Source organism: Corvus kubaryi, unplaced genomic scaffold (assembly GCF_017639235.1).
Source record: "Corvus kubaryi isolate FWS band 111438036 unplaced genomic scaffold, C.kubaryi_AGA036_p1.0 37354, whole genome shotgun sequence".
Lineage (NCBI taxonomy): Eukaryota > Metazoa > Chordata > Aves > Passeriformes > Corvidae > Corvus > Corvus kubaryi.
In genome coordinates, this window is record NW_024581116.1 from 3,358,902 (window position 1) to 3,384,631 (window position 25,730).

Below are 25,730 nucleotides of genomic sequence, written 5' to 3' on the forward strand. Positions count from 1 at the left end.
TTGAAAGCTCTGGAGTGCCCTGGCAGGGCCGTGCAGCTCCCCACAATGAAAGACTCTGTGGTTTATGGAGTGTGAGGGGGCTTCGTCGGTGTTACTTTATCCACACTTCAGTTTGTAAAATACCAGTTAGGGAACAAAACCAGTTTTCCTCTCAAATTAGCTGCTTACCTCTTCAGCTCAGGCTGCCTGAGAGGTGACAGTTCAGAAATTCTCACTGGTGAGGTCCAAATGTAGCTCTTTTTATTAAGGAATGCATTTTTTTTTCTGGCCACTGTATCCTGTTGAGATATATTTAGTGTAAGAAGTCTTGCAGTGCTTTTGTACAGAATGATTTTAGAGCATCTTACAGATAGTATATGAGTTGGGGTTTTTTTGCCATAATAGACTTTCGTAGGGATTTGGTGTATAAAGAGTACAATAGCATGGAAGGCCAAATGCTTCATTCAAAAGTGTATGGAAAAGCCCCTTTAGTACCTTTGTTACCAGTAATAGTCTACTGATCTTCTATGCATTACTGTGATATGAACATCAACAGCATACAATTTAAGAATCAGAACTTTTTGACATGGTAAGCTGGTGCCAAAGGAAGCCTTAAACCTGAGCCTGGAGAACTATATTCGTGCAGTGGCTGAATTCCTCTTTGGAGAGGGGTAAAAGGCACAGACACTTCTCAGCCCTAAACAAGCAGTGTGGAAGTACTGTAGAGCTGCTGCTGTGTGTGTGAAGGCTGCCCATGCCCTGTGCTGGCAGGACACACAGTTCACCTCTGGGACAGCAGGTGGGCAGAACTGGACAAAGACTGGATGTCCTAAATGCACCTAACTCTGCTCCTGTGATGATTTAAGAAATAATCCATTTCCCAGTGAAAATGGGAAAAGCCACCTTCAGCCTTGCCACTGTGACAGAATTCAGCCTCTTGAGATTTTGCATGCTTAAACTGACAGAGGGCAGGTTTAGATGGGATATTATGAAGAAATTCTTCCCTATGTGGGTGGTGAATCACTGACATGGGTTGCCCAGAGGAGCTGTGGGTGCTCCATCCCTGGAAGTGTCCAAGGCCAGGTTAGACGGGGCTTGGAGCAACCTGGGATAGTGGAAGGTGTCTTCTCATGGCAGGGGGGTGGAACATGATGATTTTTAAGGTCCCTTCCAACCCAAACCATTCTATAATTCTATTTGCCAGGGTCCTGACCTTCCCTCTAACCTACCTCTCCCAGAGAGCTGGGCACAGCTGGAGCACAGCTTCACCTGGAAAATCATTTCACTGTAAATGACAGTTATATTTCCTTAAAAAAAAGTCCATGTCACATTCTAGTTCATGAAAATTATAGCCAAGACAGTTTGAAGTTGCACTCTTGATAATAAATGATGCATGTCTCAGGCAGGTTTGGGGGATATACGACTTGGACCAGAAAGAAAGACCAATTACTGTATTTGACAGCCAAAGCTCTGTTCTGTATTAGGCCTTATATATAAGCTGTTCTTTATTAGGCCCGAAAAAACTGCCTTAAGTTTGTGCTGTTACATATCGTTTAAGATTTGTGCCTTGATTGAATGCCTTCAGAGTTCAGCAAGAGGAAAAGCCCTAGCAGCAAAAATGCACAAATACGCCCAAGGAGGAGGGGGGGTGAAAAAAGGAGCTTTAAGTGTCTGGTAAAGTAGTAGCTTAAATGAGCATGAAGGCCAAAGATTGCTGACTGTTTTATTGAGTCACTGTTGTACGCCCACCTTTTCCTGTCTTGAAACAGTTTTCAGTTTTGACTATCTGACATGAGTAACCGTTGCATATCTAACAGATTACAACTGTCAGTGAGTCTCCCAAACGGGGGCCAGCGCCTGTGAGAATGTGTGCTCAGATGCAGGCAGCTCCCTTTATTTATTTCTTTTTAACGTTTTCATTCAGCTGAAGGCTGTGGATGATCTTGTGCAATCTCTGCCTGAATTCAAGCTTTGAAAAGTAAAAAAAAAAAACAACAACAAAAAAAACCAACAATGCAGACTGACAATAGCAACATACGTGCACAGACATTTTTCACCCTCAAAGGAAAGTTGGGGGCTTTCTTGGTATTTCATAGATGGAATATGTGTAGGGGAAAAAAGGCGTGTTCCATAATAATGATATCATCATATTAGCCCTGGCATATGCAGGACAGAGACACTGACTCCCTGTTAAACCATCTCCCAGGAGGAAAATATATTCTCCCCTCATTTTATTGTAGTCGAGTCAAACAAATGAAATGATAAAACTGTGTGAAGTAAATAACATGTGGTCACATTCTGCTCTGTCACACAGCTGCGAAACTGGAGTAAATTTTTAAATTATCTGACTTGCTTTGGATTTACACCACTTTCAATGCAGCAAAGAATTTGGCTTGTCCTCAGCAGTGAATCACTTTTGTTCTGTCATTGTATGATGACCCATTATTAAATAAGAAACATTTAGATTGTCAACACATGGACGTATTCCTCACATAGAGTAAAACTGAAGGGGAGGAAAACTCCTATGGTCAGTTATGTTTTTAATTTTCACGATTGTGGTAACGACAGGGAATAATTTTAAACTGATTCTTTACTGAACATGCATGTCACTGTTTTCATGTTGTAATCACTCATTCCTTGTTGTTTTTTCCCTTGGTAGGGAAGAGCTTTACTCTGACAATAACTGTCCTGACAAATCCCCCCCAAGTCGCTACATACCACAGAGCAATAAAGGTTACAGTGGATGGGCCAAGAGAGCCAAGAAGTGAGTATTATATTCTTCTCTCTGCTCTTATTCCTGCCTAATTTTTTTTAACAGAGACCTGTAAATGAAATATGTATATCTTTGTCAAACACTGGGTTTTGCTCAGTAAAATATGTGAGCGCATGCTTAATTTGGAGTCTATTGGACCACACATGTACTTGCATTAAAAAATCACTTAAGTGCTTGGCTGAATTTGGGCAATCCCAAACCGGATTCTCATTCACATCAAGTTTTTGATACATTATCTGCCAGAGCAAATGAGAACTAAATTCTCTGTATTTATATATAGTCTGATTTAGACATAGTAGATACAATCCTGCAATGTGCTGCATTCTCTGAACTCCTGTAAGCTTCCAACTGGAGACATTTAGAGCAAAACAGGATCCTGATCTTTCAGGATCAGTCCTAGCATAGAGAGAAAATATATAATATAGTGCCTTTTTGTTTGCCCTTAAATTCTTTTGCCATCAGATAATTAATGCACCTGGTTAATCTCATCATACCTGAAGTTGGTTTTCAGCTATGGACTCATCGTAGACCCCCAGGGGCCAGAGAAAGATAAAAAAAGCAGTATATCAACAGCATGGTCTTTGTTTCTTATTTGTGCACAGAAAATACATATTTTTTAAACATAGTCCAGCAGATTTTAACTCAGCACATTTATCTCTTAGCCATGCAAGCTCCCTAAGAATCTATTTGCCGTGATTTATGTATTTTGCAATGGCAATACTTTTATGACAATTGTGTTTTGTCATGTTCTAGCAGTTTTATGGGTAGCACTTATTTTTAGATACAGCCAAGTGTTGTTAATCCATCAGGATTTATCTGGCTGTCTCTCTGTCTAGCACATTTAGCTGGTAACCAGTCTCACATCATATGGGTATCACTGATGAGCCAGTTCTGGAGATTTTTCTTAATCTAACTAGAAATTACTCTTTCTAAATTGATTGGATTAGCCAGGTATAGCGTTATTTAAATTACACTTAGAGATTAAGAATTATTTTATGAATAACCACATTAAAAGAATCCCTATAATGGTAGCATCTCAAATAATTATTTTGTCTTTGATCTGCACATACAAATGAGACCTTCAAGGAGCTTTCATGGTGTTTTGTTTAAAATACCACAAAGAGAGAAGTAGAAAGATGTAGACAGAATTCACGCAGTTAAGTATTTCTCGTGCCAATATACGCTGCAGAGTCACCTCCTCTTACACCGAGGTGGGAACTGAAATGCTCCCTGTAAGAACTGTCCGGGCTGTAGAGTTTCACCTTGAAGAACAGCTAAGAAAAAGCAAAACAGCTCTGGATACATTTCATTAGGTACATACTTGTGGTGCTACCTTCTCACAGCTGAGGTGTCCTGATATCACAGCAGGGGCATTTTTGTTCTGTCTTCTCTCCGTGAATTAGTTCCCATTTTTAATTTTCACTTGCAGCTGGTGCTCCATGTAACTTACTTGGAGGACACTGGGGAAGCTGCATTCATGGAGTAAAAATCAGGGAATAAGTTATATATCATTTAGCCATTCCCATCTGGACGCTGCTTCCATGTATTGAGGCATCTGCAAAAGAGGAAATCTCCCAGCAGAGGACACAACTGTGGTGAAAGAGCAGAGAGGTTTGAAAGTGATGTGTGCGGAGTAGTGTGGATTACCCTGTGCAGCACAGAGAGGGACCCTGCTGGCATGGGGATCTTTTGGTGATCGGTGTATTTAAAGTGAGTCTGTGTTCACAGAATTTAACAAGATCTCCAAGTTCTGCTAGAATTTTTTACTTTAGACCTGAAAGGCCTCTGTATGTGATACCTGTCTGCTGGTCTCTTTGAATAGCTGAGTCTAGGAACGCTCAGTGCCGGAGTTCTTATAGCCTACTGGAGTTATTGTGTCCTTCTTCATCTTTTCTTTCATTTTTTTTTCTAGTTTGGTTTTTTTTTTAAGAAAGTAAAATTTCAGCTTGAATGTCCATTTGTATTTTAATGTTTTGGTGTAAAACTGCAATCTGGTACTTTCAAGTCATTCTGATACATCTCTGGAATGACTCATTATTAAACTTGAATTTGTAGGGAACAAGTAGCTCCAGTGAGTTCTGGGAGTTTCAATGAAGTTTTGTTTCCTTCTTAGAGTCCCTGCACTTGTGTAGATTCCTTAGTTTGGTAATAATCATTCAATGAATGTATCTGGCATTTATGTTGCATAAGGAAAATTAGGTGATTAGGGGCAATAAGGAATTCAAGGAGCAGCTCTGATAGCAAATGTGTTTGTCTTAAAAAATTATGTATCGGCAAATAGTGCCCCTCTCTGCCAGGAGCTGTATTTCACTTCAACATTTCAAGCATGTTATCCTAGTTTTCCTCTCTCTGGCAGCTCAACCAGAGCTGTCACATCACAAACAACTTTTTTCTTAATATACACATCTGGCGTTGGCAGTTGGAGCAACTTCATAAGAGCACATGATCATCATTCATTACAAGATTAAAAAGTACCCCATGGCATCATTGATGTTTTCTAACTTTGATCTTTTGCAGTTGTGATTCATCTCGGTTATAAAACTTCCCTTTAAAGGAACACAACCGATGACTTATTAGAACCTTCATTCTAAGGAGTGTAAACATAAAATTATGCACATCTTTACAAAATGTCATTTACTTTGTTGCCAGCTTATCATTTTAAGACATGACATCATGCTTTAGATCGTGAATTTGTAAGGCTTGTTTATAGGCAAGGCACTCTGACCTTCTGTTGGCAAGTTGACTTGAGCAAACGAAAGCTGTGAGGTTCCCAGCAGCAGCAGGAGCAGCAGCAAAGCCATGACAGACATTACAGTCATTTAGAGCCTGACTTCAGGAGTGCTGAACAGTCGTGGCATGCAGGGACTCCAGTTGGTGTTTTGGATGCTCAGCACTTCAGAAAGTCGGGTTCTTAAATGTAAGTGCCATTTAGTCGTATTAAACATCTGCTTGTAGAAGCTTGCTGCCTTGCCTGTCTGTTATTATTTGAAAATATTTTAATAGAGACAGTGATGTCAAGTTGCTCTGTTAGGAAAACTTGCCCGTTTCTATATGAGAAAAGGTCTTCTGATGATTTTTTTCTCAGAAAAGACTTATTTAATTTTACCTAATCTCTTCCAGTCTATCTAGATTACTGTCCAGGGACATCTACTGTGTCACACAGTTTCTGAGCTGGGTTGAGACAGTGCTTTGCACTCTGAGTGATGCAGTCTAGAGATGGGGTTGTATAAGATCTTTGGGAATGATTAGGAAATCCGGCAGATATTTTTCTCTCCTCATATGCAGTACAAAACCTCTGCCATACGCACATCTTAGCCAGCAGAGCTGCCTTCCAGCTGGGAGGGTGGACAGAAGTTTTCCGGAGAAGTTGTCATGAGGTCATAACTGACCGACAGATAGCCAGAGATTACTGTAAAGGAAGTCGAAGGAGAAAAAAGCAGAGCAAAGAAACCACCCAAATCTTTACCTAAGCCCCCCTTTTATGCCTTTGCCTTTCCTCATTGCAGCTACAGAAATAATGATTTGCCCTTCCATAGTGGTACCTTTAGAATAGGAGGCACATACATCCTCCTTTCTGGCTGCTTTTGGGACAAACCCAGTCATGGGGGAAATCATGAGGAAGGAGGGAGGAGAAGTCTATATATTTTTATATTTTTCCTGACTTCCAAAAACTTTAGTTTGTCTCTAGTCAAAGGCAGGCTCCAAAGTCAACGACCCCAACTTTCTTTATTAGTGTGAATGGAAAAGCAGCTCTGAGCTTTGAGCTGAAGCTTTTCAGGGGGAGAAAACTGCTCTGTCTCATTCAGCTCCCGAGCGTTTCTCTGCTGCCACAGCTTGCAAGGTGCACACGTGATGAAAGGTATGAGCAAACATCACATCGCCTTTTTGTCTGTGCACGCTGCGGAAGGCAGCGAGAGCCAGCCAGGGGTTCTGCTCAGCCCCCACATTAACTGTTTGGCCGACCTGGCTTATAAAATACAGATAAGTGATTGAGATTTTTGAGATTCCTTGACTTAAAACCATAACAGTTTTTAGGAAGTTCTCCCTCTTTTCTTTCAAAGGCAGAGAGGGTGGAGGGATAAGTCTGAGTCGAGTGGAATGTGCTTTGGAGTAGAACAGCTTTAAATCTTTCAGTTTGCCTTCCTTTTTTTAACTTTTCTTTTTTCTTCTTCTTTTTTTTCCCTCTTCTTTCTTTTTTTTCTTTTTCTTTTTTTTTTCTTTTTTTATTTTTTCTTTTTCTTTCTTTTTTTTTTTTTTTTTTTTTTGTTGACTGCCTGTCAGGAGCTGGGCTGGTGGCCAAGCAGGAAATGACACATCGAGAGGCATTTGTGTTGTGCAACATTTTGTGGAACTGATGCAAGGATACATTGTCTGTTTACGCATTCCTCTGCTAACAGCCTGCATGGCAGTAATTTTATTCAGGGACACATGGCATGCTACAGCAAGGAGCTAGAGCCTTAACATCTCTTTATGCAGAATTATCACAGCAGTTAAACCACTATGTGTGTCCCCCGTTTTGAATAGTCTCTGGCCTGCCTTCAAAAACCACTCTACCAGCCCCCCTTCCTTCCCAAGAATATATTTGTTTGACTGTGGGGGTTTTTTTCACTGTGGTAAATTGGGGCAGTGCGGAGAGAGAGAGAGAGAGGGACTTTGCAGAACAAGAGGAAATTTTACAGGCAGGTCCCTACTTCGTGCATGTACCTCTGACTGAACGGAGCAGCGCAGCTTTTTCGGGCGATGCGTTGCAGACACCGAAGGCGTCAGTTTGCATCTGCATGTGGTTTGGCACGGGGAGGTTTTTCATTAAAGTCAATGCTAAATACCCCGAGATGTGATGAGCGAGTCTTGGGGTTTCATCCAAACCAAAGTTAGAAAATCTGTGGCTCTCTCTGGTGTCTTTCAGAGTGACAGATCTCTACTGAGGTTGGCTGGGTAGGTCCGGATTTATCCCAGCTACTGTGGGAGCAGAGGAAGGCAGAGTGGGCAGTCTGGGTTTCCAAAGTTGCTCTAAATGACTTTGTAGTGTTTAATATATGCACTCTAATGCTCCTTTGTAAGAAACGAGGCAAAATGTGATTGTACAGCCAGAGAAATGTTCAGCAGGGCCATGCCATGAGGTTTAGGTTCTTTTCTGTGATCATCATTAGTGTATTTCAGCATGAACACAGTCCATTTACAGGCTGAGACCTGACTTCCTTATCACCAGGTCCCCAGTAAGGAGTTGCAGTGTTTCTATTTCCAGTGGTACAACACCAGGTCCTTACTGCAGCATAAAAGTCACGACACAGTTTCACTCACCATCATTTGCTGCTGGTTTATTTTTTACAAATGTGTAATTTCACAGAACTGTCCTAGTTGGGGACTGGAGCTCCTGAGCGTTCCCGGAGATTGTAAGAAGCTGGTGGGATGATTCAAGTGTTTCCCACCAAAGGTGACAGACATTTCATATGCCAGTGGTTTAGGTTTACTTTTGAGATGAGTGTGCAACCCGCAGAGCAGGGCTCCTTACGGTTACTTCAACCAGTAGTGAGGCACAGGCACAGGTTGTCCAGAGAAGCTGTGGCTGCTGCAGCCCTGGAAGTGTTCAAGGCCAGCTTGGATGGGGCTTGGAGGAACCAGTGGAAAGTGGATACTGGAAAGTCTCTCTGCCCATGGCAGGGGGATTGGAACCAGATGATCTTTAAGGTCCTCTCTAACCCAAACTATTCTATGATTCTCTGATTCCATGATTCTCTGATTCTATGACGCATGCTGCTGTGGCAAGGTGACCTGGGGCTCTTGGGGTGGTTGTTGCATCTCAAGGACCAGTCAGTTCTTATTTCTTCTACTGTGGCTAGAGAGGGGCTCATGCATAAAATCTCATTGTCTGAGAAGCAGACTGTGAGACAAAATCATTTCTGGTGTTTATGACTTTTTTTCTATTGATGTAGTGCGTAGAGTGAATCAAAAGCAAAACTACTGAGTTCACTCATGGTTTGAAATCATGCACTGTAGTTCTGAAATCTCAGCAACCTGTGTGACAACACTGGGCTCTCTGCATAGGAGGACACTGCTGCCTAGAGAGGTGACAAAGTGACCATGTATTCACTGTTACGGTGATGAGATTATGTAAAGCAGATGCACAAGTCTGAGCATAAAACTATTCCATAAGATGTCCTCACCAACAGCAGTGCAGTCTTGCTTTGTATTTGTCAACAGAACAGATTGTTTCCATGCCATTGTAGAGGGAATACTTGCTTCCAAGCAAATCTATTCCTAGTACATTTGGCATGTAATTTGACCATCACAGTGATTCTTTCATATTGCAGCTATTGCTCTTTGTATTCAAAGTGTCCCTCCAAGCTACAAATAAAATCATGGCCCCTCTATGTAGTTATGTTGCTTAGTTGTATGATAAGACAGTTTTGCCCTGAATAGCTCATAGTCTCCATTTAATATACAGATGGGGAAAAGGGGCTATAACCAAACAAATGAAGTAACAGTGGAAGTGATTTCATTCTGTATCCCCACAGGGCTTGATTAGGAGAGGAAAAGGGGTGACAATTTCACAGTCACAGAGTCAATTATGTTGGGAAAGACCTCTGAGATCATTGAGTCCAGCCTATGAGCAACCAGGTCCATGTTAGCCAGACCATGGCACTGAGTGCCACATCCAGTCTTTCCTTAAACACCTCCAGGGGCAGTGACTTGTAACTCTGTGACTCTACTCCATGTAGGTACTGTGGAGGAAGATGGTATTAAAAAAGGCCATAAGAGTAGCTTTCCACAGATGATTTTGTTCCATACTTTTCTCCCAAGAGAACTCTTGGTTATTGTCACTTTTGAAATGCATTCAGCATTTTTTTCTCAATCTTCAGTGTATCACCTCTTACACCTCTCCCTTTACTTTCCAAAGTGGTTTGGGAAATAGGGACCAGAATGAATATATTTGGGAGACACTGCATCAGAATAGTGTAAGTGAAGTACTTAGGTTGCACTTGCTTACTGTCTATTCCAAATTTCTGATTAAAGTTTTTATAAAATTTATTTTTTATTCCCCATATAAAATTCATTCTCCTCTGAAATGTGGTCATCCCAGACGTGAAACACAGATGCTGATTTAACCAGACAAGGAATGCAGAAGAGGAAATGAGGATGAATATCATACTTAATTGAAACTTCAGGGAAAGAAACTGAGTAATGATCTCATGCTGCAGTATGTTTGGGACACCAGAATCCTTCTCAGATGAAGAACTGGGTTCCTTATTGCCTGTATTTTCTCAGATCCCCTGTTATAAATCTCATCTACAGTAGACCAGCTTACTCAGCACAATAGTGGCTCACTGTGGGCTGAAGGTGGCTTTCAGCTCTCCAAAAATTAGACATGTAGAGTAGGTTTCCTCTGAAGTGAATGAAGAGACACAGGCCCTTGCAGAGAGTGATTCATATGTTAATGCTTATCTTAGAGAGCAATGAAGTGCCCTTTGGACTCTCATCCCTTTCCATTGATACTAAATGGAGGCTTGATGACTAGCCTAGACTAGGCACCCTGGTTTTGAGATGGCTGGAATCAGATGAGATTAGGAGATATTATAGTCCCAAAGTGTATTAAGCCTGCTGTGAAGCTCAGACAGCCCGAGTTAGGTGTAAAACAGGTAGTCCAGGGTGCAATCACAGGGAGCAGGAGCTCAGCGTTGGATTAACCCAGTGTTCACTCACCTTCTTGGGTGGGGGCTTTATCTGGTGTTGAACGGTGAACAGTTCCTGCTGCTTTTCTGACAGTGTAAGGAATTGTTTAAAGCTGACTTTGAAGTGTCTCTACAGCTGCCATAATGAGTGCAGTGTACACATACCTTAAAAATGATGCTATCTACTAAGGCATCATTATCACCTCCTGCAGGATTTCAGCAGTCAGGTACTGCTCAGACCCCACTCAGCTTGGGTTGTGTGAACTGCTGAGATTAAAACTCAGGTTATTTAGCTGTAGGCAAAGTAAGATTCTCACACTGCAGTTGCAGCTACATAAGAAACATTACAAAGGTGACAATACACTTTACAGGTATCGCCTAAAGGTGAAGTATATTGGGGAACACATTTGAAGATTTTCCTAACACTGGGAAGTACTTCATGATTCCAATGTTTCTTCTTCACGACAGAACGTATTAATTGTTCCTCCCTTATCCAAACTTAACATGCTGCCCATTCTCCTGTGGTTCTGAGATGTAATCTTTCCCACAGCGTGGGAAGACAAACCCTTTCACCTGATTATTGCCAGCATAAATGTTTAATGCTTCCATCCCTCTTCAAACTCTCCCACTGCATTTTGTGAACTTTACTCCCACTTCATAATGCCCTGCTTCTTTAGTAGCCCTGCTCGTTTAAATTCAGGGTGCCAAAGGAGGTATTAATCAGGGTGCTTACAAGTGCAGAATCTGCTTCCTGCCTGTCTGTAATCCATGTGAGTAATGCCAATTAGTTGTCTGCTTCCTTAAATCCTCATGCACTTTCTCATTCTTGCATTCCTGCAGCAGTAGACATGGTCTTCAGTGTCAGTGCAGTCAGAGGCACTTGGGGGTGTTTTGTTTCATTGCTCTTAGAGCTCAACAGGAAAATCACCACCTCTGAAGCACCACAGAAATGTGCTGGGGAAGAAATGGATGAGTCCAGCTCTTGTATCTCTACTTTAATTTGCTAGTCACAGGGATCTAAGTCATTTTATTCCAGAGGATCACTTCAGATATCATGAGACAAGTAGACAATTATATACAGCAGTTTCACATTGGTGCAGCTTTTTCTTGGAAAGAAGCAGGCACATGCAGGCATCATTATAGTCCCAGGCCTGTTTTTGTTTCTATATGTTAAATCACAGATTAGATTTGCAAAGAAACCCAATTTTAAATGATTGTAATGAAAAGGAGATTGTACTAAATTCCAGAGAATATTAATTGAAAAGGGATGGTGTTCACAATCATTTTTGGTGGTTTGGAAATTCAGGCCTGTGTTTCTCAGCATTATGGAAGCTGGAAAGGAATAGAGACCTGGAAATACAATGCAAAATGTGTGATACTAGCCACAGGTTAGCAGTACAGAGGGAATTACACGTGGAATACTTTTTGGGGGTTTTTTGCATGTGTACATATGTAATCAAGGACCCAGTTTCAGATTCTTATAAAACAACATGCTTCAATTAATTCAGTTATCTAGTGAATTTATAAAGCACTGTAGACATGTGAAGTTTAATAGAGTTGGTTCCACATTTCTAGGATACCGATTAAATCAAGAATAATTTAATTCAATAATTTAGTTTTTCATTCCTCGGGTCTCTTATCACCATAGACTCTAGACTGGTGGAAAAGATTTTTTCTTTCACATTGGACACTTTTTGGCTATGATGATCTGGGCTATGGGTCCCCTCACACTTTTGGCCATTTTTGATGTCTTTGAACAATAGTTTGTAAAACCAGTGCTGCAGTAAAATCATCACCTCTGTAGACAGAAGTGTTGACTACAGAAGAGGGTTCAGCAATAGAGCTGTGAATGTAAATAATTCAGTGTTTCACTTCATCAGCTAAGCAGTCCAAATGAAAATTCTTTTTGTAAAGGGACATATGGGTAACATTTTCAGAGATGCTGGGTGGATTGGTTCTCCTTAACTATAGCTGCCTGAAAGCTTGATGTTGTGTCTCAATGACTCACCTCCTGTCCACTGTGGTCAAGGAAGGAAATGTAAGTGTGAGTTAGAAGCTGGTTTATCCCACCCTAAGCCTCTGTAGGTGTCAGTGGGGGTGTGGGGGAGAGGGGACACGAGGCAGCCCAGACCACGGGACTGGCACTGGGTGCTCTGCAGGTGCTTGAGCTGGGTTTAAGCAAACTACCTGGCTTACCAGCAACTGCAGTAGCACACAGCTCTGAAGAACTTCTTCATACTCCTTTTTTTATTGTTATTTAAACCTTTTAAAAGGGAACTTAGTGCCTGCTTTCTCAACAGCCACACTGAAGGACTGCTCTCCAAAACTCATTACAGTTTAGGGTGTTGTTGAACCCCTCCTTGTTAGACATAAATAACCACTGTGTGGTTTATAACTTTTATGTTTTCCACTTCTGTGCCTGCTTGGTTAAAACTCCAGGCACTCAGTGCAGAAGTGTCTGCCCTGCTTTAAAACATCATTCCCCATGCTGATGGGCTCTCCCAAAATCTGTGTTCCCTGCAGCTCAGCAGCAGTCTGGCTCTTATACGTGATCCTCATCAGCTTCACGGCAGAGTCAGACAGTTTAATTAGCCTTTATCTTCTGCTGTGCAGGGGTGAGCCCAGGGTATGTCTGTGAGTGCCCTGAAGAAAGCTCACACAGCAATATTCATTGCCCGCGGTGTGAACACAGCCATAAACTTCCCTGGGAATCAGGGCAGCAGAACTGCAGCACACCAAGGATACTCCAGCTCAGTATTTAGGCAGGGTCTGTGCTTTGCATCTGTTCAGGCTTACTGATCTGTGTTATTAGTTTCACTCTTCTTATTATTTTCTATTCCTGAAAGATGGCAGCAAAAGAGAAACTTGATAGCAGTTGGCTTGTAGAGATTGTCTTTATTACAGGAGAGAGCAGGAAGGACTTGGTGCTTCCAAAATCCAGATAACAGTGACTGTTCCTTAGTCTCAGCTCAAAGATGAAGGAAGTTTTTTGTGAACTGTGTTTACATCCATGTGGGATGCAAAGTAAACACCTCACTAACTGCATACATGCCATGCAAATTAAAATGAGAGCTGTTTTTCTCTGGTGACTTGTTGTAAAAGGGAATAACCAGTAGATTTAAGGTATGTGACAAAGGGGTACTTACACATCAGATAAATAATAACTTTTTTGACATAAAACAAATAGATTTTTTTTTAATTATAGAACAGGTACCTCTAGCTCTGGGTCTTACTTTATGCATATGCTTCAGACGAAAATTACAGTAGGAAAAGTCCACATCTGAGCACTCGGAACTGGCACATGCCAGTGGATTGTCAGTGTGGCTTTAACCCATGCCTGTTGTGTGTGAGAGACAGAAAAAGTCCTTTACTGTAGCAGCATGTGCTAGTTTATCCATAGGGCAGCAATATCCCATGGGATTGAATACACCCACTCACTCTTATTTTTCACACAGAGAGTATGATCTAAGAACACCTTGTTTTAAGCAACTTAACTGTAGTCACTACAAAAAACTGTGTGGCAGAAGCATAAATCTGGGTCAGCCATCAGCTACCTTTGCCAAGCTGTAAACAAAGCTTTTAACTGATAAAATCTAAGGAATTTTTATTCGATGAAATTTTAGTTTTCAAAGTTGCATAATTTTACCAAGTCTGGATGGATTTCCGTGGGGGTTCTGGAAAAAAGAGCCAATCTGCTGAGCCAAGTTTCAGAACTCCACTCCAAAATAGAGTGACAAAAAAGCTCCTTCAAGAGAAGATTGCCAAAAATGTTTTTCGAGGTGCTACGTTTTCCCTGAGCTAACTCATTTCCAGGAATGTCACAGCATTTTGGTTGAAATTGAAGAAGCATGTTGCATGCTCATGCAAGAAAAATGGAACACAAATAGTCAAAGTTCAGTGAAGTTGGGAGCAACTGAAAATTGGGTTTTGTAATGGGAAGTGTTGGGTAACTGGAATGATAGGCTGTTCTACCAGCTCCAGCTCTAACACATTTGATCTAATGTGTTACTAATTTGAATTGAAAAATAATCCACGAGCTTCAGTAGAAATCCTGCATAGGAAATTAGGTCGGCAGCTGGCAGGGGCTCCTCGTGGGCAGCTCTGGAGTCAACAGGCCAGGTTGGTGACAGGCAGGGGATGAGTGAGGTGCCATCTCCAGCAGCCCTGGAGAGCAGGATGTGATTCCTGCCTGTGCACTGGGGACGTGCTGGAGGAGGCAACAACATTTGTAGAAGATGAAACTGGGACTACAGCAGCCGGCAGGGCCTCTGGAGGCATTGTGGGTTAGAAGGCAGCGTGGCCCCGGGCACCAGCACTTGGCAGGGCTCTGCTTCCCCACCCTCAGCCTCTCCAGAGGGGTAATTTGGGGTGCGTACTCTCCAACTGAATTGGCACAGTCTGCACAGGAACTGCAGGCTGTAACACACACACACACACATGGGGTGTGAGCCTAGAGGGGTTTGGGCTGTATTTTGGGACTCTTCAACATGCTCACGGTGAAGAGCCTCCTCACTGCCAACCCTCCTGCACCTTGGTGCCCCTTTGCCTCTGAGAAAGCCAGTGAGGGCAGTGCTGCTGCTGAAAAGGAGTATTTTTAGGCAAAACACCCCCAAGTGTTAGGAACCACAACCACAGGAAATAAGCATTGATAAAACCTCCCCAAACTCTACTCTGAAAGCTCCCTGGGTTGGCTTTGCACCCTGCCTGAGTCCCCTCAGCTCAGGAGAGAGGCAGCCACAGCCTGTGCCAGGCACCATCCAAGCCTCATGGTGGGTACAATCCAGACCCAATCGCATTGCTGAGCTGCAGCTGGAGTCACTGACTGTGGAAATGGGAAGAAAGGCTCTTCAGTATCCTAAGAACCTCCTGGCAAGGGTATGGAGCCCTGTAAAATCCAGGACGAATTACTGGTCCTTCTGCAAAAATGGACTGGGTGAAGGTGACACAGGGGCACTGTCTGGGGGAGTTCAGGTAGTCTGATGTCAGCCAGCGAAAAAACACTTACTTCTTGTTACCTTCTCCTCTTTTACATGACTCAGAGCTGCTGAAGAATCACAGAACCATTAAAATTGGAAAAGACCTCTAAGATTATGAAGTCCAATGGTTAACCCAGCACTGCTAGGCCCACCCCCAAGCTATGTCCCCAAGTGCCATGTCCATATGTTTTTCGAACGCTTCCAGGAACGGTGATCTCACCACTTTCCTGGGCATCCTGTTCCAATGCTTGACCCAAGGTGTTGGGTCCATTTAAAACCAGCAACCAAAGTTTGAACAGGTTTGAAAGCTGCTCAGAACACTGTTGGCAGTCTTGCAAGTTATACCTGAGATGTGCTCCTGCACAGAAATCTTTCCCTCCTCTGTGAAACACACACTCTCTTATTTGAATCTGCCCCCTGAAATGGGGCTGCACGGAGTGTTTTCCTTGTTGACTCCTTAACCATTTGCTGGAATGGGACTCAGTGATGAGTGTTCTGGGTTTTTATTAAGTTAAAACAAATTTTCTTTGCAGACAGATTTGAATGCTGAGCAAAAGGCACTTTCACAGTCAGTTTTATTCCCCTCACTACTACAACTTCATTTAAGCTTTTCCCCATGTCTTTTACTCTCACGGTGTTCCCATCCTTGGGAGCCAAGCAGCTTGAGAGCTGAAAGAGAAGCGCTGTCAGGAGGGTGATTAAAACAGGGATTGATGCAGCTGGGAGCCAGGGTTCAGTCACCTCCCTGGGCCCCTGTGTTGCTGCTATGTCAGACACAGTAGCTTTACCCTGTGCCGCGAGTTTATGCGTTTTTTATTGTCTGATGCTGCCAGAAGACGCTGAGCCCGGAGTAGCTGGGCTGTGCAAGCTCTCAGTGGTGGAGGGCAGTGTGCTCTGAAAGCTGCTCACGTTCCCCCTTTAATTTGTCACTTATGGGTCGTATCTTTTTTACATTTACATTTTAAAATTAGTTCCGCGTGTCCTGAGCTTCGGTTCCAGAATCCACGCTGAAAATTACCCAACTTTACGAGTTCTTAAAAAAATTCCAAAATCCCTCACTTAATTGACGTTCAGTATGCAGAACAACTCATAGCTATGGGAAGGCTTTACATTTTTATAAGGATACAAGTTTGGGGAGAGATTAGGTTTTAGGGCCCATATGCAACATGGAACAATTGTGTCTACTTGGTCATCTCTTCAAAGAGGAAAGGGAAATTTGGCCCAAATTTCAAAATAAAAAAAAAAAAAAAAATTGGCATAAAAGTCGCACTGGTCAAAATAAAAGGATTTCTCCAACATAAATTCGATTAAATGTAAAGCCAGACTCAGCAAATGCTTGAGATCTCCCATATGGACTGAAGAACAGTTTTACATTGGAGCACAACACACTCTTTTGGAGTGCATCTGAGACTGCTCCTGTTTTGGAAGCCTGCTCAGGTCTTGTTGGAATGATGATTTAGGCTGTATGTAGCAAAATGCAATGTTAGCATATTTGAACCATCAGCATAAAGACTCTTTGTTAGAATAAATGTTTCTTTTTAAAAAGAAAAAAATGATCCTACCCTTTGCTATTTTTCTATCCCTTAAGCTCACGTCAGGAAATTTGGAAGACCAGCTCTCCCTGGCCACATGAGTAAGGCAGGGTGGTTCAGTGGCTGACACATTTGGATATGAGTCCTTTAGGTCTGTCATCTGTCATCTCTGATGTCTTTGTGACGTTAGTGCATTTGAAAATCCTTCCAAACTTGCTGATATCAGAGGAAACTGGGTACCTCTTTCTCTTGGCCTCAGTTCTGTGTGAAATATGAATAATGACACTACCCTACTCTAGGAATGACATGAATATGAGAACATGGTGAAGAGCAAGGTGTTTGTTTACTCAAGCTGTGTTTTTAAGGCATATTCCCATCCAAAGTACATCACAATATGAGTCAGAAAGCTTCACTTTCCTTTCATAAATGGAAACATCTTTACATATATATTTTTCATTTCTTAGATGGGAAGAAATGGGTTTTGTTTTTCCTCTTCTGTTAGCTGTGAGTTCTCATCATACGCTGCTGCTCCGCATTGCAAACAATGTAGTTTTCTTAGGCTCCAGATCTTAATTCCTTGAACTCCTTGAAGGCATTGCTGGAGGTAAAGGTGGCTTGCAGGAGCAAATCTGCCATTAAATCAGCCTTAATCTGAGTTAAATACCTGGTGCTGCTTTCAGAGAATGGCAGGTACCAGGCTCTTGTAGTGCCTCCTTAGGAGCTTTACAGCCTGGAGAGGTGAAAACCAGACAAGATAGAAAGTCTGGAAAGTTGAAACTCCTGGATGGATAGATATTCTTTTTGCATTTGTCTCATACCACTGACTGTCAAATGACAGTGCTCAGGTGCACAAGCTTTTATCAACTGAAAGTTTTGTGACTTTGGGGAAATGAATCAGCTGCTTTTGTGCAGCCAAGGGGAGGAAGCTCCACAGCCGGTGCGGCTGCCTTGGCGCACGCGTGTCTTGAGGGGTGGGGAAGGCAGCCATCCTTAACCAAACATTTGCAACCTGCTGTTTTAGCTGGAATAGGAAAACCAGCTTGACAAGAATGAACGGCTTCACCAAGCAACATTCAGGGGAGGTTGGTGGGATTTTAAACAAATCTCCTTAAGCAAGCATGAAAACAAGCTATTTAGCACTCATTAATGTCTCAGGTTAAACTCTTGAATAATTTGTCATGGTTAGGCTCTTTTGGTTTCATTGGTGTTTTTCTAGTGACTAACGAGATGACAGCTACACATGCTTCTTGGTATGCCACTGTTCACAATAGGGTTTAAAGTTGTGTATTTGTTATTGATGTCATTAAAGTGATGCATTTGAGCTTGGTTTCTGAGGCAGCTGACTGGGTGGTTGGGACTAATTTCTAGCAATGGTTTTGGAGGTTGAAACCAAAGTGTGTATAAAAGGAAATGTTTCTTCTTTTAAGCAAATAATTTGAACCCAGGTGAATGAAATTTTAGCAAGTGGGCATCAACTCTGAGTTAATTTTGACATAGTTGTCTGGAAATCATCACCAATTAAAATATTTTTATGAGCTCGAATGTAGTATTGTCTTTCGGTGCTTATGTAAGAGGGGAACAAACTGCTTGTTTAACCCCAGCCTTGAGACTACGGGCCAGAATATCTGCCTGAAGTCTTTGCCATATGGAGCTGGGAGGGCATGGACCTTGGCAAACCTCACACTGTTGCGGAAGGCAATTTCCCCACCTGAAATGAAAAAATTCGTAAATTTAAACAGATCACTTGCACCCTGCAGAAGTCATTGTGAGTCTTGGGCGTTCAAAGAGGAAAGAAGCAGCTCTGTGGCCCAGGAATCCTAGTTGAGAGTAAAAATGAATCACCTGGGTTGTCATAATTGGGTTCTTTCATGTACTCCTACAGACTGAATAGCCAGGGAGATACTCCTTCATTTGTACACACCTTTCACACCTGCACATAAAGAAAACCTTTGATCCAGAGCTTGATGGAACAACAAGCTGAGTATATGCAGAATTAAAAGGATGCACACCACCCTGACATATTTTTATATCTTTTTAGACACAGCATATGTGAAATAATAATGAATACCCAGCCTGATGGGGAGGAGCACTCTCTGCAGTTTGAATTTGTCCTTTTCATGAGAGCACCATTTTTTCCTGGTTTTTGTGTTGCAGAGAGTTGAAATGTTGAAGACTAGTATAAATGTCTCTTGCTGTACTTCCAACCACAGTCTCACTTATTCAATGAGACAGACTTTTAACATTTAAATTTTTCTTAATGGTGTTTTGTAGTTTTTTGCATTTTCTTTTATTATGTTATTTGCCTACATATGCACATACATACATAATAGTACAGCGTGCTTATGAAACAGCCTGTCACCTGTTTTTGTTGTCCATTCCATGATTATCATCCTTTCATTCCTGTGCAGTAGTGTGCTTCTTTTATTCAGACTCTCAACCCTGTAGATAGATGTTCAAATATTTCAACACAAACAAAGCTGTTTATATTATATTTAACTTACAGAATCATTATAGCTTTGGTATGTATGCATGGAATTTGCCCTACTGTGAAGTGTTAACACTAGACCTGTGCCCCACTTCACTCTTCAAGAAGGTAGACCTGAAATTGCACTTAATTTCAGCTTCCAGTTGCGTCCATACCAAGAAAATTTCAGGGCTTAGTTGCACGATCAAGTTACAGGGGATGTCTGTGTTCCCGTGTCGGCTGAGCAATAGCAGCTGCCTGGTAGGTGTTCTTGGCCTCCCCCAAATGTAAGTTGATTTGATTTAGCTTAGCCCTCAATAAAAGAGGCTTAAGATAAGTAGAATCACTGCACGTTCACCAAGGCAGGGAGTACATGTGCAGATCTTCAGCATCCAGGATCGGGACCTGGTAACCCACTCCACCCTGGGAAGTGGCTGTGTGTCTGTACGGTCCTATACTGGCAATTGCCAAGCAAAAATTGACATTTTTAGACCTATATTACCATACCTGCTGAATCCCCTTAATCCCTGGGTTTGTTGTTTGCATAAACGCAGTTTGTTAGTTCTCTATGCAGCCCACAACACTGTTCCTCACTGATAAGGGAGTTTTGAGGGTCTCATTTGAAACAGAAATTATTTTATTTCTCAGTCTGGTTGGGGAGAGCTTTTTTAGAGACACTTTGACAGGTATTTTAGAATCTAAATTTTACCAGTCTTTACTGCTTAGATATTCTGGATACAGAAAAATAGCTTGCATTTGGTTACCTTCAACTCCATAATTCCCACAGACTATAATATTTAGTATAGAACAACCTAGAGCTGATTTAAGAAAATTGCTTTTAAATCCCCTGTGGCCTCTTTTGCTTGCTAAGGAGGGTGAAGTTGCAACACTTCTCCAGGGCATAGGCAACAAGCAGGATCATGAGCTCTGTGTGTGAGGGCAGTCTGTGGGCCTGGATCCTGACTTCTGGTGTGAATGAGAACTCATTCAGTTGTTTCACCTCCGAGTGAGTTATCTAAACTTGTACCTCTGGATTTATAGCAACATACCTTTAAGCTGTTCTTCCTTAGCAGGTTATGACCTCCTTAGACAAGGGATTTGAGAAAGTAGTGAGTTTGGGTTTTCCACTTAGAATTTCCATTCATGGGATTGTTTGGGTTGGAAGCAACCTTAAAGGTATCTAGTTCCAGGCCCCCTACCATGGCTTTCTGCCCTTTCTGCAGCCCCTTTGAACAGTCAGGATTTCCAGTTCCTTAACTCATAATCCTCAGGGTATTTCCTCTACTCTGTGGTCGTCTAGCAGGTGGTGTCTGTCCCTGTAGTGATTCTTGGTGTCCCTAATGACATTTGGTTCTTATTATATGTAAATATGGGCGGTCCATGGTTGGTTATAAACATGCATGTCCATGGGGAATCTCCCAACTTTTTCCTGTGGATTAAGATGAGAAGTTTGTAAGGGAGGAAAAAAGACAGGAAGGTAGGCCAGCTCCTTCCTGAGCTCAGGTGGACTTTGCATTCAGGATTTGTCAAGGCCATGCCCAGTGGGAGAAGCTGACATTGGAACCTACTGCAGATACAACAGGAAAGGCAGAGGGTGTCATGGAAGAGGCATCTGCCATAAGTGCCTCAGAGTCCCCACTTCAGGTCTCCAGGAAAATTGGGAAATTTGTGAGCCCTGTAGATTGGTGTGACAATAAATCTGTGCTGGGGCAGAGGATTCCTCTGCCTTGCCCAGCCTCAGGCAGGAGGAATCCCTGGGGCTGGGGGACCTGAGGGCTGCTTGGGTGTTCCCTTCCAGCCACAGCTGTGCTGTCTGTGGAGGACAACAGTCCCCAGAGCTCTTCTCATCGGTATCATACCATTCCCCAGTGCTCCTCTAATCAGCATCAGTCAAAATGAGCTGGCTTAGCAGAGTCCTGCTCCAAATCAGCAGTAGCTGTGGTGGAGGATGAGTGAGTTAGAGGCAGGGTGTGATAACCCCAGCAGCTGGCACAGCTGCAGCCTGGAGAGGCCACGTGAACACAGCCCTGACTGTGCTGGACTGCTACCCCCCCAGGCTGAGGGAACGTCCGAGCTGTGTGATGGATAGCTGGGACTGTGGAGTGGACACTGACCAGGTTTCCATTAAACATCTTGCTGAGATCGGCTTCTGCTTTGGGAATGGAAAGTGAGCTCCAAAAAAGTAATTTCCCATTAGCTGAGTGCCTAAACAAGATTTATTTTTTAAAGCGTTATTTAAAAATTTATAGAGTTTGTTAGGCAAAGAAAAATTTTAGTCTGAGTGAGCTCTACAACAGTGTCAGAAATCTCTGAAAACAGAAGCTTTTCTTGGAAAAGTTGACAGTGTACTGGCCATAAACCTGCTGCTTCAAGGCCTTGTTGGTCATTTCTCCCTCACGGGGGGAAAATAATTGAGATCTATTAGAGGGCAGAAAGCCTCCAGGCTGTTTTAATCTGGAGTCCTGAAGCCTGACATTAATGAGAATTTTTTTTTTTTTTTTTAGCCAGTATTTGGCCACTTTATTTCTACATTACAGACAGTAATAAATCGTCAAGCTGTTTGTGAAAAGTTTGGCTCGATGCATTTCTAAATGCAAGGTACCAGCGCGGTTACTGTGAAATCCCCTTTCACTGTGGCTCACAGTATTGCAGTGACCTTTTTTGTTGTTTTTTTGTAATTAATAGCTTAATTTTCTGTCACTTCTCTATGCTGCCTATATAAATATTTCTGAAATGGAGCTCCTCATATTTGCTAACCTCATCGTTCATTAGCAACAGTGAACACATGGGAGTAATTTGGGATGCCAGGTGTGTTCCTCTCTGTGTTACTGTCCAGAACATCCCTCCTGTTCACTCAAATTGTGTAGAAAACCTTCTTCACATTGAAGAAAAAAATGTGGAAATGGGGAATTCTCTCCTGCTGCTCCACATCTGTTGGCCAGGGTGCAACCATAAAGAGTACCTGGTACAGCCAAGAAGTAACTAATGTCCCCATATTCCCATCTCTAAATGCTTACAGTTCACAAAGAAGCCCAGCAAATTACTAAAATTGTAATTTTTGAGAAAGTAGGCTTAAATGTCTAGTGCTCTTATGGGTAGGGCAGTGAAAGGTTAGTAAATGAGAGGAAGACAAGAAAATTGAGATGAATGAAAGACATTAAAGAAGCAGTGTTTCTGGTCTCTGTTGGTTTGTTTTCTTCAGGAAGCCACCAGAAAATAAAATAGAGGAAGAAAAAAAATGGATTAGTTTGTAAGGAATCAAATGGAGAAGAAGGCAGGAAAAGGAATGTGTGAATATTATTTATTTGTGCTGCTAGCTGATAAATTGTTTCTCTCTTAGCTGATTCATTAAAAGCCAAGAATCCAGCATGTTTTGAATGATCATTTTCATCACACTGATTTAAGTTCAGTCATTTCTAAGACATGGGACAGAGCAGAACCTAGAGTGCTCTAGAACCTACCAATAAATTCTGAGCAGTGCTGATAGAAGAGACTGATATTTAACAAGCCCATCCTTTCAAGATTAGTTGAAAAAATGTTCCATTAAATTGTTTTTTTCTGTGCTGATAATTTTCTGTAGACCCCAGTACAGAGCAGACAAACACCTTTCCCTTCTTGAGAGGATTTTGGCCTTCCAGAATTATTACCCATTTTGCTACGAGCCATGTAGTTCATTACAGAGTTCCAGAAGCATTTGGACCATACTCTTAGCACATGGTGTGACTCTTGGAGGTGGTCCTGTGCAGGGCCACGAGTTGGACTCGATGCTTGTGGGTCCCTTCCAACTCAGATTATTCTGTGATTCTGTGGTTCTGTGATGTAGGAAGAAATTCTTCCCTGTGAGGGTGGGGAGGCCCTGGCACAGAGAAGCTGTGGATGCCCCATCCCTGGAAGTGTCCAAGGCCAGCTTGGATGGGGCTTGGAGCAACCTGGGATAGTGGGAGGTGTCCCTGCCCATGGCGGGATTGGAACAAGAGGATCTTTAAGGTCTCTTCTACAAACCATTCTGTGACTCTATGTCTTTAATACAGTTTCTTCCCACTGACACAGACAAGAAAGTCCAAACCTTCATATAGTACTCAGGTAAACAGGCATCCAGTGTGTGCAAGTATGGGAAAAAAGCTTTAGAGGTTCCATCTTAAAGAACCAGGGTGAGTGGAAATCCCCATCAAGATAAGGAACCAACAGTCTGTGCCATTTATAAAAAAGACAGACGGATCACTGGCATTTTCCAGAGTTTTGCCTCCAGGACATGGCAAAAAGCTAAGGCTGTTATCGTTTGTGGTCAGAGATCTCATTGTACTTTCACCAGCATGTTCATGTTGGGCAGTGAATGCCAGCCAGTACAACCTTACACAGGGGAGTTTTCACTGCTGCTTCATGTGATTAGCACATTTTGATCTGATTGATGAGTTTCTCACTTCCATGCAAAGTCCCCAAATTACCTGATGTGATTCATTGGTGAGGACAACAATTCTTGCTGTGGTTTTTACATCACTGGTGTTTGTTTTTTGCCAAACTAAGACTGAATTTCCTTAGATAGTCATGGTCTTGCCTATTGAGTAGGTTTCTGTGCAGGTTTGGTCTTAGTTCTCTATGTCAGACTGGAAGAAAGTGCATTAAATACATGAAGTCATAATACTCCAAAATTAATAAGTAATGCTTTTGGAGAGCTAGAATTGTCTTAAGGAAGAAGGTGATATTTCATAGACTCATAGAATGGTTATTGTTAGAAGGGTACCTTTTTGGCTAAATGATTTCAAAGCAGAGCTGCATCTTGATAAACTAGGTTGCATCTCTGAACTTTCAATTAACCTGTCGGAAAGTTATATCAATTTATAGAGTGAATCAGTGTTTGAGTGCACTTTTCCTGTCTTTTTTTTTCTTTTTTTTTTTTGTCCTTCCTTAAAACCTCAAAACCACGATGGGTAATTCCCCCAAGATCCACTTTAGACATCTGTGGTGTGTAGTGTGAAGAGTAGGTGCAGCTGGCCAAACCCCGGCACTCTTATCCTTTTGAACATTTTCCTCCTGTTTTGGTGAATAACATAAGCTGCTGCCCTTCTCCCCACAAAACCAAAGGCCAATAGCTGGAATAGCTGTATCAGCCTAAATCTTGCTTCTCTTGAAGTGGGAGATTTGCCATAAACTCAGAGGAGAATTGGATCTGGTCATTCCTGCTGGGTGAAACCTCTGTCTCCAGTTTCCACAGCTCAGTTGACAGCAATTCTTCCGCCACAGAGCTGAGAGACCTTATCAAGCATGAAAAACTGACAAATAGTGTTTAACCACAACGATCACCACAGGAAACGTTGGCCTGAAATTTCGGTTTTGTTTTGAAAACAGAGGATTTGGGGGGGAGAGAGCATTGTTAAATCCAGCTTGGATCAAAATACATTTGTAGCTTTTTTTAGTGTGTCACAGAAAGACAATGCCATCACTGACGTCTTCAGTGGTTCTTTGCAGTGTTGAAAGGCTCAGTCAGAGCATTTTGCTCAGATGTGGGACCTAGAAAGTCTGAGCTTAACAAACCAACCTTATTTGGTTGTATTAGTAAGGGCAGTTTGATAATGGTCAGTACACTTCTGTAACTTTATCAGAGGTGCAATAGCTTTGTAGTAAGGCGTGTGACTCTGGTGGACAAAGAGCTGGACATGAGCCAACAGTGTGGACTCTGATCCCAGTAGCCCAACTGTGTCCTGGGGAGGACTGGGCAGTAGGTGAGAGGGGATTCTGCCTCCCTACTCTGCTCTTGTGAGACACCTCCTCGAATACTGCATCCAGCTCTGGGGTCCACACCATGGACCTGTTGGAGCAGGTCCAAAGGAGGCCACTCAGAGGGCTGGAGCACTTCTGCTGTGAGGACAGCATGAGTTGTTCATCTTGGAGAAGAGAAGGCTCCAGGGAGACTTTACTGCAACCTAGTATTTAAAGGGGAGTTATAAAAAAGAGGGAGAGGGATTATTTTACACAGATAGTGATAGGACAAGGGAGAAAGTTTTATACTGAAAGAGAGGAGATGTAGACTACATGTTAGGAAGAAATTCTTTACTCAGAAGGTAGTGAGGCCCTGGCACAGGTTGCCCAAGAAGCTATGGCTGCCCCATCCCTGGAAGTGTTCAAGACCATGTTGGATGAGGCTTGGAGCAACCTGGTTTAGTAGCAGGTGTCCCTGCCCATGGCAGAGGGGGTGGAACGAGGTGATTTTCAAGGTCTCTTCCAAGTTAAACCATTCTGTGATTCTGTGACTCCAAGGCTAGGAGGGGATTTTTCAGTACCATGTTCCCCAGACTTGAAATGGGAGAAAATTCCCCAGAGCTTACAATACAAAGGGAT

The 25,730-nt window shown here is 42.4% G+C and overlaps 1 protein-coding gene and 1 long non-coding RNA gene across 7 annotated transcripts in view; both read left to right on the forward strand.

Moving 5' to 3' along the window:
• Positions 1 to 25,730, forward strand: part of RUNX2 (RUNX family transcription factor 2) — a 215,683-nt gene that overhangs the window by 69,916 nt on the left and 120,037 nt on the right. For all 6 annotated transcript variants that reach the window (XM_042032803.1, XM_042032801.1, XM_042032804.1 and 3 more), the window contains one exon: positions 2,639 to 2,743. In XM_042032803.1, the coding sequence (XP_041888737.1) occupies positions 2,639 to 2,743 (105 nt within the window). The remainder of the gene's footprint in view (positions 1 to 2,638; positions 2,744 to 25,730) is intronic.
• On the forward strand, positions 7,730 to 25,456 carry LOC121666838. The gene is made up of 3 exons (XR_006016812.1): positions 7,730 to 7,741; positions 19,757 to 19,763; positions 25,115 to 25,456. It is a non-coding gene; the product is annotated as an uncharacterized LOC121666838 (long non-coding RNA).